Source organism: Rutidosis leptorrhynchoides, chromosome 5 (genome assembly GCF_046630445.1).
Source record: "Rutidosis leptorrhynchoides isolate AG116_Rl617_1_P2 chromosome 5, CSIRO_AGI_Rlap_v1, whole genome shotgun sequence".
NCBI classification, from domain to species: domain Eukaryota; kingdom Viridiplantae; phylum Streptophyta; class Magnoliopsida; order Asterales; family Asteraceae; genus Rutidosis; species Rutidosis leptorrhynchoides.
Window position 1 is genome coordinate 574474 of NC_092337.1, and position 12459 is coordinate 586932.

Genomic DNA, 12459 nt, shown 5'->3' on the forward strand with positions numbered 1-12459 from the left:
TGGGCTGTTTGGGACCAAAAGGGGTTCTCAAGTTCATCTTTGAAAGCTTGATTTCAAGTGTCAAAAATCCTAACCAATGTACTAAGTGTTGGTGTCAAGTTTGGGGTATAATCTCTTGAGGTTTCATGCTTTTGGAACTCCATTCATCATCATCTTTCTTGGTACTTGCTGTCCAGATTTTAAGGTTCTAATAAGGTGGTTTTCTAGCTTGGTTAGTAAGGTTATAAGGTACCAAAGTCTAGCCAAGATTAAGGGTGATATTGGAGAAGTATAAGCTTGGTGTTTTCATCTTCAAATCCATCATTCTTGGAAGTAAATAACCTCCTAACTTGGAGAAGGTATAACATCTAAACTTGTCTTATTTGTAAGCATGATTTCAAGACTTGATATTACATGGAATTCAATTGATAAAATGGTTTAACATATACACTTGTTTATATTTGAAATAATGCTTCCGCTTGACTTTATACTCATGAAATTGGTTTTGTGATTTGATAAACTTTATGAACTTGTTGTTATGTTGAATTCCATCAACGTCCTATATCGAAATAATTATTTGGGACCGCACTTAAGGTGCATTGGCCCGAAAGAGGCGGAGGAAGTTGTACGCGAGGTGCATGAGGGTGCATGCGCACTCCATTCGGGGCACAGGTCCATTGTGTCAAAAATAATGCGGCTAGGATATTATTGGCCCACCATGTACGCGGATACTGCGCGCATAGTTAAGCAATGTGAATCATGCCAAATACATGCACCTATTAGCAGAGCACCTGCGCATCCAATGATACCAGTCTCCTCACCGTGGCCATTCTGCAAATGGGCAATCGACATAGTCGGACCATTCCCAAAAGTCCGAGGTAATTTTATCATTTATTTTCTAAACATGTTACTCACATCAGTACCTTACGCACATTCTGCACACGCAGGAAACATCCAATTCTTGATTGTTGCAATCGACTATTTCACAAAGTGGGTCGAAGCGAGACCGCTGGCAGCAATCTCAGGAAAAAGGGTGCGAAATTTTGTATGGGAAGACATCGTCTGTCGATTTGGTATACCAAACGAAATTGTTAGCGATAACGGTACGCAGTTCGCGGGTGACCCTTTTCGCAGCTGGTGCGCGGAGCTTAATATTAAGCAAACTTTTACATCTGTTGCGCATCCGCAGGCGAATGGCCAGTGCGAAGTCACCAACCGGGATATAGTAGCTGGAATCAAAGCTAGGTTGGGTCATGGTCGCGTTGGTTGGGTGGATGAACTACCGAAGGTTTTATGGGCACATAGAACAACACCCAAAGCAAGCACTGGTGAGACCCCGTTCAGTTTGGTCTATGGATCAGAAGCTGTTGTACCCGCAGAAATTGGGGTACCAACGTTCCGCATACAAAATTTTGATGAGCAAAATAACTCTGAAGCTTTGCGGGAAAATCTTAATTTGCTGGAAGAACGCAGACTCTCTGCGGCTGTCAACGAAGCAAATAACAAGCAAAAAATTGCAAAGTACTATAATCAGCGTGTGCGTTCGCGCTCTTACAAGTGCGGTGACTTGGTTTGGCGTCAGAACGACGCAAGTCATGCGGAGGATACTGGGAAACTGGGCCCCCGTTGGGAAGGTCCATACAGGGTAGCGAAGGCAAGCAATACCGGGGCGTACCATCTCGAGACATTAGGTGGAAAACCTGTGAAACGCACTTGGCATGCGACGTTATTGAAAAAATGTTATATGTAGCTAGGTGGACCTGATCACTCCAGTTTGTTGTAGCACGGTATTTTTTCTATGTATTTTCCGTCCGTTTGGATGTGTCGCGGTTGTAATTGTGATTAATGCCAATTAAATATTTACTCGCGCATACTTTTGTTGTTTAAATCTTTTTTGTATGCGGTTCCTGCCTACTTAAGGGGTGTCCTCTAGCCCCCGTGCGGCAGAAGCCTGTTTGGTTACAAGGCTAGACGCTAACGGCAGGTAAAGGGAATTGGTTTTCCCCTAGCCAAGCGCCACGCAGACTAGATGGCTGCAAAGTCGACTTAAAAAATTACAAGCATTGGTTTGCTTGTGCGTAATTACTCTCGCATTGGTTTGCTTGAGGAACTCAAAGCATAAAAACATTGGCTTGTTTTTAGTTGCGTTGCTTACCATACAGCTATAGTGCACCTCTAGTACATGACAAAGCGATAACGCAGTAGCTTTCGAGTCTAAATTATTAAAGGGTAATTGTTAAAGTATTGGTTTATTTTACGCAGTAATACCCGCATACGCATGAGTTTTGGTTAACTATGCGCATGGGCATGCGGTTCACCTTTTGTTTTGATTCGCGATATATAAACAAACAAACTACGCATGCATAACAGTAAGTTACATATACATTGAATTAAGTTATTACATAAGTGGTAATTGTTTCAAATGCCTGCCCGACACGGGACTTAGGGCTCAAAAATACATTTACAATTGCCTGCCTAAGCATAGGACTTACGGCGCAAACCATCACAAACACAAACTAAAAATCCTCCTTGAGAAACCCATCAATCGGCATGTTTGGGTCCGCCGCAAACGCATCGATTAGAGGGATAGGAATGGTGGTGGTAGCATTCTCCGCTTCCAGCAATGCCGCAGCCGTACCCTCCTTCAATTTCTTCTGCACAGCGTCAGGGTACGGTGGTGTGAGGCTGCAGGCTTGAATCACCTCTAAGACTGCCTTGTTGACTTCGTGGTCTTTCACCGCGTCAACATAGGCATTGAACTTATCGGTAACTGGCCCAGAATCCATCACCTTTTGCGCAATGGTGGGGAGTGCAGTGCGCAGCTTCGCCAGGTCCGCCTCTGCCAGCTCGCGGTTGGTTACCGCGTCATCCCTTTCCCTCGTCACCCTTTCCAGCTCCACCCGCAGACGCTCCGCCTCCCCCTTGGACTGGTCAACCGCACCAACCAGCTCGCGGTTTTTCTCTCTCTCTTCAATCAGTGCAGTTTTGGTTTCCGCCGCGGTTAACTCCACCGCCTTGCGCGCTTCTTCTGCGGCGTCCCTGTCTTTCTTCACCTGATCAACCCCCGCTTGCAGCAGCCCTAGCTCTGTTTCTTTCCGCAAGGCCACTTGATACAAGTTAGTCGAACGGCGGGCTTGATCTGCAACCATGCCAAAAAAGACAAGGCCGTTTTGGACGAAGGCGTTGAGCGCCTGATTAAAAGGCAGTGCGGCTAGTTGGTTGCGGAACTCAGCCGGGAAGATTTGTTGGAGGAAGGCGGACTGCTCTGCGGCGTTTTCCGCCGATAACTGGGTGAGCTGCGCCAGGTTTGCCAATCGGAAGTTACAGTGTGGTGGGGTTGGTCTGGACTCGGAGTCCAGGTGTATCGTCTTATCCTTTGACTCGGCAGTAGCTTCGAGGTCCGGATTGACCCGCGGTGGGGTGTGATGAGTTTCTTCCGCATCCCCTGCGTATTAATAAGTGGTTATATAAATGCAAACTTAAATGTGCGGTATGCGTGAAAGCTGAACTCTTACCAGATGGGGGAGGTAGATCCGCAGAACGGGGTTCGATGGGAACGAAGTTATCGTTCCGCTTGTCCTCCCTCTGTTTGGGAGTGAGTTTCTTCTTCTTCTGTTGGGATTGGGAGGCTTCGGCGGCCTTGCGCTTATTGCCGGAGGTGGCAGGTGCATTCTCGCCAGTCTTCTCCTGCTCCAACGGTTGGTTCACATTCTGTTTGCGGAAGGCGATGCCCGCAATCTCCTCCGCAGTCAGTACTCTCTTCATCTTCATCTCTGCAAACATGCACGCATGCGTTAGAACACATAAATATCACACTGTTGTTAGTACGTGATTATACTATTCCTACCCTTTCCATCCGGTCCGACTATGGCTGGACGCACATCCTCCCATGGCCAGTGTGCGGATATCTTCCCTAGCCGCAACATCACGTTCCCGTATGACCGGTGCACCAGCTGTGCGTTAGCGCACTCCGCTAACAGCTTTGTTTCCTCGTCATCAAGGACCGGGGTTTTGTTCACATCCTTTTCCACCTTCTCGCACCATATAAGCGTTTGCGGAAAAGCGGTACCAACTACAGTTTGGTCAATGAAAAAGAAAGATTCTTTCCAGTTACCCGCATTCGACTTTGGGGTTTTGGTGAAATTTTGTCGGGCGAAGAAGGTGAACCAGGATTTGTGGTGATTGGCTAGGCGGTATAGATGACAGAAAACTTTAACCAACGGTACCCTGTCGATTGCGGCGCACCACATTTCAAAAAGAACTATTTTGCCTATCGCATACGGGTGTAGTTGCCCTAATCCCACTCTGAAGTGATCTAATACGCCTAAGAAGAAGTCAGAGGGAGGAACCCTAAAGTTACCATGCTTGAACGCATGTTCATAGATGGCCACTTTCTTCTCCGGTGGCTCGTGAGCACGCTGATGGGGTAGGGGTGGCACCGGATTGTACTTGGCTAAGGGAGGATACTGTTTCACTAAGTAATCTATGTGCTTCTGCTCTATAACAGACTCTACGCTATCTACATACGTCTCGTTAGCTTTAGTCATTTTCTAGGAGTAATCGGATGAATACTAACCTTTAAATGGTGGCCGGAATGTTCGATTTTTGATCGGAATTCAAATTGACAGCGTAACGAGGAAGCTTGAAGCAGGAAAGTGGAAATGAGCTGCAAAATGGGGTATTTATAGGGAAGATTGGATGGAGTGGTGTGATCGTGGCTGTACACGTGTTACGCAATCGACGGCCAGCACTTTATTTATGCGCGTGGATGCCAGTTGGGTATGATTACATGTACGCGCGTGGTTGGCAAGCGCCTGACACACTGCCACTTTATGTCATGTCCGCCGAATGGGCTTCTGCGATTGTGACAGGCATTTAATGGCATCGAGGCGCACGCGGAATATTAAATGCTAGCCGTTTTCTTGTTTTTTTCTTTCGCTTAATAGTTTGATATCATACGCCTCGCGCCATATAACATCAAACTGGGGGGACATAATGATACCGCAACCCGCAGGCGCACCGCAAATGTATGCGGACAATCACTATTGTGCGTATGCGTGTTCTTGTGTGCGGTATGCGGCGTGCGAATGCCTTTGTTCCCGGTACGGCGGTTGCTTAGCTGTCAAGTAAATATATTTTCCATAATTATATCCGTGATTCGGGGGAGTCAGTTATGGATGAGATTATCATGATCTGGGACGGTTCTAGAATTAGGGTTTGCCTATAAATACAAACCCTAATCATCATTCACCAAACACAGCACATTACGTAACCATCGCATACGGTACACATTACGTAAAACAGCATCATTCAGCATCCTTTCAAGGTTAACAGGTTAGTCTTTTGTAAGCTAGTACCTACGACCTTATTTGGGGCCTTCCGATCAGCGGCCGCTATCGAAGGTGGACTTAATCACTTGGCCACCCCGCCGACATCATCATGTCGGCCAGGGTTATTCACGGTAGCCGGACCGGAGAGCCACGTTTTAAGATCCTTAAACCCCTCTTTACGTATTGAGCAGGCATATTAAACCCCACGGTTAAAATATGCATGATCACTATTTCACGTCAGTCATAGTTTCGCCGAATCACTTCATTTGCAGGTTAGTTTCATCTTTTTCACATAATTAATTAAGGTTTCATGAGTTGATTGTATCAATTAATCAGTTATTGTTGTTTAATTCGCTGTATCATCATTAAGCTCAGTTAGGGTTTTGAACTTGATATGAATTATGTTATATAACAGGAAACCGCATCTCCATATTAAGTTCTTTATTGTTTCCATCTAGTCGTTTTTATGGTATGCGTTTATGAGAATTGTAAATGTAAATTGGCAGAGCTAAGCATATAAAGGCATCAGTGTGTCTCGTTTGCAAGGAAGAGCTGTCTGACAGAAGCAGGAGTCTTTGTGTATGAATGATGTGAAGCTGAAATTACCTGTGCTACTTGACAGAATCCTAAAAAAGGTTTGAATCGTATAATTACTTTGAATTTAAACTAATGTATTACCAAGTTGTACCCAAATTTTTAGTGTTATGGTAAATACTTTGATCTATGAATAAGATTATCTACGAAGATGTATCCAGTATTATTTAACTTTAGGCAGGTTTTAGAACCGTTTGATATATTAGCTATGTTAAGAAACACAACTTGTTAAAAATTTATATAAGGTACTATTGACTATTAATATTGATTTTGTGAGAATTGAATGCGACATATAAATCAGGTTCGTTTTAGTCTTCTTCATAGTGTGTGAACATGATAGTGTAAGTATGTTTAATATTAAGTAAATGCTTGTGCTGCTTACATATATGACCTTCATCTTCTATATGTTTCTATTAAAGCTTAACCCACTGCCTTCCAGTTAGCTTTTGTTTATAAATCCTAGTAGTACATGAGAATTTTAGATAAATAGCTGATGAATAATATATTACTCATTTTTGCCTGGTATTTTGTTGATGTTGCATGACAAGTTTTGGTCACTGGGATCTAAGTATTGGTTATTGTTGACCAATGAATTTCATGTTAGTACAGCAAAAGAAGTTGACTGATTCACCAAAATAAACTAAAGATAAAAAAAAATGGATCAAGTATTTCACAATTTCAACATAATGACGGTGTACTAAGTAAAGTTTAATTTTACACGAAGAGTAATTACCGTTCAACTGTGAGAAAAAAATTGATTTCAATCACATCTACTATTATGTTAAGATGTATTACTTAATAGTTGTTATATTCTTATATAAGTAATATAATATAAATTTACTTTTTAAACATCTTAGGTAATTTAAGTGAATTCATGGACAAAAGTTGGATTCAAGCACAAATAAAAAGTAACACTTTCAAAGATAGTTTTGAAATTTATTGATTTTGCTCGTGCTAAATCCGTTAGAGGACAAATTGTCTGTCCATGTCGTAAATGTTGCAATTTCAAATGGTTACGTGTTGAAAGTGTTCATGCTCACATATTACGTTATGGATTTTTATCGGGATACACAACATGGACGTCTCATGGGGAACATGTAGTACCTTCATCACTCTCTCATCATAATATTGTTCAAGAAACTTCTTTGGGTCAAGATAACATAAGAGATTTGATTCAAAATGCCTTGGGTGTGTGTTCTCCGCCTTTTGAAAATGAACAAGAAATGAATTCAAATGTTGATGGAGATATTAGTGAACCGGATCAAAATGACCAAAATTCTGATCACGGTGTAAAGGGTGATACATATAAAAAGCTATTAGAAGAATGTGACAAGGAACTATATCCCGGTTGCAAGTATTCTAATCTATCCTTTACATTACACTTGTATCATATCAAATGTATTGGTGGCATATCCGACAAGGCTTTCGGTATGTTACTAGAGCTTCTAAAAAGCACATTCCCTCAACTTACTTCAATACCATCATCTGTGAGCGAAGCAAAGAAATTAACCAAAGATCTAGGGCTTGGTTATGAGAAAATTGATGCATGTCCTAATGATTGTATGTTGTATTGGGGAGAAAGAAAAGGTCAACAATCATGTCACGTATGTAAAGCTCCACGATATGAAAGTGATATGGGGGGTGAAATGACTGAAAGTTCAAAGTCACACAAGTCAAAAAAGCCTGCTAAAGTTTTTCGTTATTTTCCTTTAATTCCAAGACTAAAAAGGTTATACATGTTAGAGAAAACAGCAAAGGATATGAGGTGGCATAATACAGGTCTAACTAAAGACGGAAAATTAAGGCATCCAGCTGATGGTCTTGCTTGGAAGGCATTCGATGCTCGGTATCCAGAATTTGCCTCAGATCCTCGTAATGTAAGGCTTGGTCTTGCTAGTGATGGTTTTAATCCTCATCGTACTATGAGCTCATCATATAGTACATGGCCTGTTTTGCTAATTCCTTATAATCTACCTCCTTGGATATGCATGAAAAAAGAATCTTTTATTCTTTCATCGATTATTCCAGGGGAAAAGGGTCCCGGAAATGATATAGACATATATCTAGTACCTCTAATTCAAGAGTTGAAATTGTTATGGGAAGGTGTGGATGCGTACGATTCTTATGCTAAAGAATGGTTCAAATTGAAAGCATCACTTTTGTGGACCGTGAATGATTTTCCTGCTTATGCTAACTTATCTTGTTGGAGCACCAGGGGTCGTGTCGCATGCCTATGTTGCATGAGTTATACTCGCTCAATATGGTTGAAGCATGGGAAAAAGTTCTGCTATTTGCAAAATTGCAACAGGTCCTTAAACAAGTCAGCTATTAAGTTGCCTGCAACAATCAGGGGAAAAAAAAAAAAAAAGACTATCTGATTTTGAACCTATTTGACCCATTTTACCCATTTAAGGCACCAATCAGACCCGCAATATTCTTACATGTTTATTACATTAAGCTAGCCGTTTGTGACCATTTTTGTTTGGTCCACAGAAATTGAAACACGGAAGAGAGCCTAATGATCTTGAGTTTTTTGAACTTGCTCATGAAAAGGAAGATGGGTCTTATGTTACAGACATGTCGAGAGAGCTTATGGTATGTAAAGATTCTAGCAATATTTATTTTATGTTACTGTAGTGTATGTAAAGATGGCTCTTATGTTATTGTAGTGTATGTAAAGATGGGTCTTATGTTACTTTAGTGTATAAAGATCTAGCAATATTTATTTTAACATAAACTCTTGATCAGGTTAAAGCAAGAGCTGAAACTTCAAGAAGAGTGAAAGTATTGGCAGCTGAAAATTCTGAACCACCGAATCTTGAGAAACAATCAGACATTGCAAGAGATGTGATGATGGAACTAATGGGTCCAAATAGGCCTGGACGGGCCCGTTTTCATGGAGCCGGAGTAACGAAATCACAAGTGACTAAATTTGGGTGTGATTTAAGAAAAATGAGAGGTGACGCCTTAACAAAAGAAAATCGTTTTCTGTCGGAGAAAGTGAAGTATCAAAACAAACAAATTGAGATGCAAAACAAACAATCAGAAATGCAAAGTAAGCAGATTGAAGCTCAAAATAGACAAATGAAGATTATGGAAAAGAAAGTTGATGATTGTACCGGAGAGCTTAGAGTGTTTAGAACTGCTTTTCAAGGTGTATATAATGGTTCTACAATGGGAGATATGTTCTATGCAACACGAGGAGAAATACCGAGAACAGAGGTTACCTCTTAAGCCTTATAATGTATATTTTTAAAGCTTAACTATGTTGTTCACTCAATATACTATGTTTTTCAGCCCTAGTTTGGTGCAATGCATGCGAATGATCCACATTAATCGTAGGTAAAAGGTGAGTAAAAGTCAACTACTATCGAGTTTGTTTAACTATTTTGGTTTCCCGGTTCATATTTGATCGTGTATGCTTTGTTTAGCGATTTGTAATATATATATATATATATATATATATATATATATATATATATATATATATATATATATATATATATATATATATATATATATATATATATATATATATATATATATATATATATTTTTTTTTTTTTTTTTTTTTTTTTTTTTTTTTGTTGTTGCAGGTACTTAGCTTACTGCAGATTTTATGACAAGGGATATTATGTAGTGCAGCTTTTTTGTTGCTGATGCTTTTATGACAAGGGATATTATGTAGTGTAGTTGATGATACTTTTGTAGAAAAGTTTTTAAGATTTTAAGTTGTTGATATTATGCAGTGTAGCTTCCTGTAGCTTACTTGATGCTTGTTCTTAGGTTGTGTTTTGATCTAGCATAAGTTTGGAGATTAGTGATTGAAAATGAAATTGAGTTGTTTTGCTCTTTTAGTCAAAATGTGTTGTTTTGTTCCCTTTAATATGTTTGTAATGAATTTAGAAAACGAACTAGATCAAATATAAATGTCAAAAAATGAAATATCTTTGACAAGTATAAGTGTCAAAAAGTAGTAAAGAGTAGAGTGCTAAAAGTGGTTTATCCTTGACATGTTTAGGTGTTAAAAGTTGAAACGTGGTCCACAAATATGATTCGACAAGTTTAACAAGTTTAAGTGTCAAAAATTCAAATATATTTGAGAAGTGTCAAAAAGTGGATAAATTCTTAACAAGTATAGGTGTCAAGAAATGAAATAATTCTGACATATTATAGCGTCAGAATAGTTGTTGTTTCTCAACACTTCCAAGTGTTAAAAATTGAAGAACATTTTTGGCATGCATAAGCGTCAGAATGGTAGTTATTTCCCAACACTCCCAAGCGTTAGAAAGTGAGATGTTTTTCTGACACTGAAATTTTCGACGTACAGAGGAAGCGTCAGGAAATTAATATTTGGCAATTTTAAACGTTGAAAAGGATTGTAAAATGTGTTGCAAATTACATACTTCATTGTAGTGTATTTCGCGCCACAAACTGTGCTGTTAATTTTATTATATCCAACTCCTCACCCGTCATGCCCTCGGGTAGCCGAATCGTATACTGCTCGGCTTCAGGGGGATCCAACACTTTCCAAACGGGTCTAAATTTTGCTGACGGGTCACTTTGCTCAGTTGCATCATTGCCATCAGTAGAAGCAACTGAAGGAGCTGAATCTGTATCAGGTGGCTCGGGTTGCTCAGTCGACTGCAGGCCCGGGGTTAAATTTTGGGTCCGGAATTCAGAAAGTCGGTGCTGGTAATAGGCATGATACGGGTCAGAACCATTCAAAAAGTTGAATTTAGGATTACCAGCATTGTTAGCAATGATTCTTTTTTCAAACTCGGGCCCGTTTTTTACCGCAAAGCTTGCAGTTTTGTCTACAATGGTTCTGATATCTGGGGGAGGATGAATGATTCCTATAGTTCTAGTGTGTGTGGCGATTGATGCAGGAGCAGAATTTGAATTGTTTTGGTCATCAACAGCGTCTTGCATATGCTCGTCGTTAGAGTCATTTTGTACTTGAGATGGAGGCAGAGGACCAAGATCGCCATCAGATGGTGGTGCTGGGAGGGGCAATATTGGCAATGAGCCCAACATTTTGTCAAAATACGCTTCAAATTGTATAATAGTCTCACTCAACAAGATCTAGCTTCAATAGCAGTTTACCATATTCCAGAAGTTACCCTGAAAAAACCATAGTCATACGAAAACATTCAGAAAACAAATATAATAACAAAACATCTAGATAGAAATGGAATGAAGGTGAGTCTGATCAAAATATGTGTTCGGCTAGCACAGATTGAAAAAGAGGGATTCAAAGACAGCAGTTCATAATCATCATTATTGAAAATGAGAAGTTCGTTTTACATTATCACAAAATGAAAATGAGCAGTTCGATAGGTGACTCATTTAAATACCAATACAACTAAATGTATAACATACAAACTACCTTAGATGTTTACATTTTAACCTTAATCGCATACCTTTTAACTCAGAAAAAAGGCTAGATTTTATCATATACATTATTTACATTATTATAAAGAACAATTAAAAATTCAATCTAGTATATTGTCATATATTCATATTAAGAGTTGGCAATTATAAATAAAGCTTCTAATATATATCATAAAACATGGCATAGAAGAATCATCTAACATCCATCAACAAAGTATAGTAACTCAAGAAAGCCTGAAATATATTCATAAACCCTAGATTTATAAAACGCACAGCAAAATATATAATAAACCTAGGTTTCAATAATTGATTGTGGCCTAAATCAATAACAGAGAATTAACATTCAAATTTGACATAAACAAATTGGGGAGATATGTTACCTCTGAACAACGAATTAAAGCGATGAACAGCGAGTCGAATTATCGTGAAGTGTGTGAATGGCGATTTGTAATTGTGGTGACCTTAAAATTATGCAATTCTTTTCTTATAAAATGGACTCACTACGAATGGGCTTTATTTATGGGCTTTCTACTTATTGGGCCTTAACAAATGTTATATGCTTCAGATTTTAGAAGGTACTTTTAGTTTGGGATTTTAGTCATATCGCTAATCATCCAAACATAGTCCTTCGCCTTAGAGTTTCTCCGAAAGTTCCCTAGTTTACATCTTATTGAAACATAGCTTAATAGATTAAGATGACCATGAAAAAGGGTAAAAAAACAGGTATATCCCTGGAGAGACAGCGTACATCGAAGTATAAAAAATACTCATCTTTTTCGAGTAGTTTGAGCAGAGAAAAACCTTCTGTTTACCTATTTACTTTCTTCGTATTGCTGAAAACTGAATTTTAATGGATTAGTTAATTGTCAAATTTAATTAACGCATATTAAAAAAATGTTAATATTTAAATAAACTTCGAGTTTATTAATTGGAGTTAACGGGTATCACAAAATTTATTTAGATTTTCGTTTATTTATTTTTTTTATGGGGACAAAGTGGATGAGGTATCATGTGACCTTGAGCGGAACGATCTGACCCTTAAGTTGAAACAATGAAGGTGATCCTTACACATAAGTTTTTGGATTAATTTTTTTTTTTTAAGTACATTTTGCAGGTGAAATTACAGAAATAGAAATTTAGAAAAATTTGTTACAAAAATAGG

At 39.2% G+C, this 12459-nt stretch overlaps 1 protein-coding gene across 1 annotated transcript in view; it reads right to left on the reverse strand.

Annotated features, from left to right (window-relative positions):
• LOC139847243 (probable splicing factor 3A subunit 1) overlaps positions 1-11745 on the reverse strand; it is a 53624-nt gene extending 41879 nt beyond the window's left edge. Inside the window, exons 1-2 of the mRNA XM_071836897.1 lie at positions 11678-11745; positions 10327-11027 (exon numbers count right to left, since the gene is read on the reverse strand). Coding sequence (XP_071692998.1) covers positions 10327-10940 — 614 coding nt within the window. The 5' untranslated portion in view covers positions 10941-11027; positions 11678-11745. The remainder of the gene's footprint in view (positions 1-10326; positions 11028-11677) is intronic.
• Between the last annotated feature and the right edge of the window lie 714 nt (positions 11746-12459).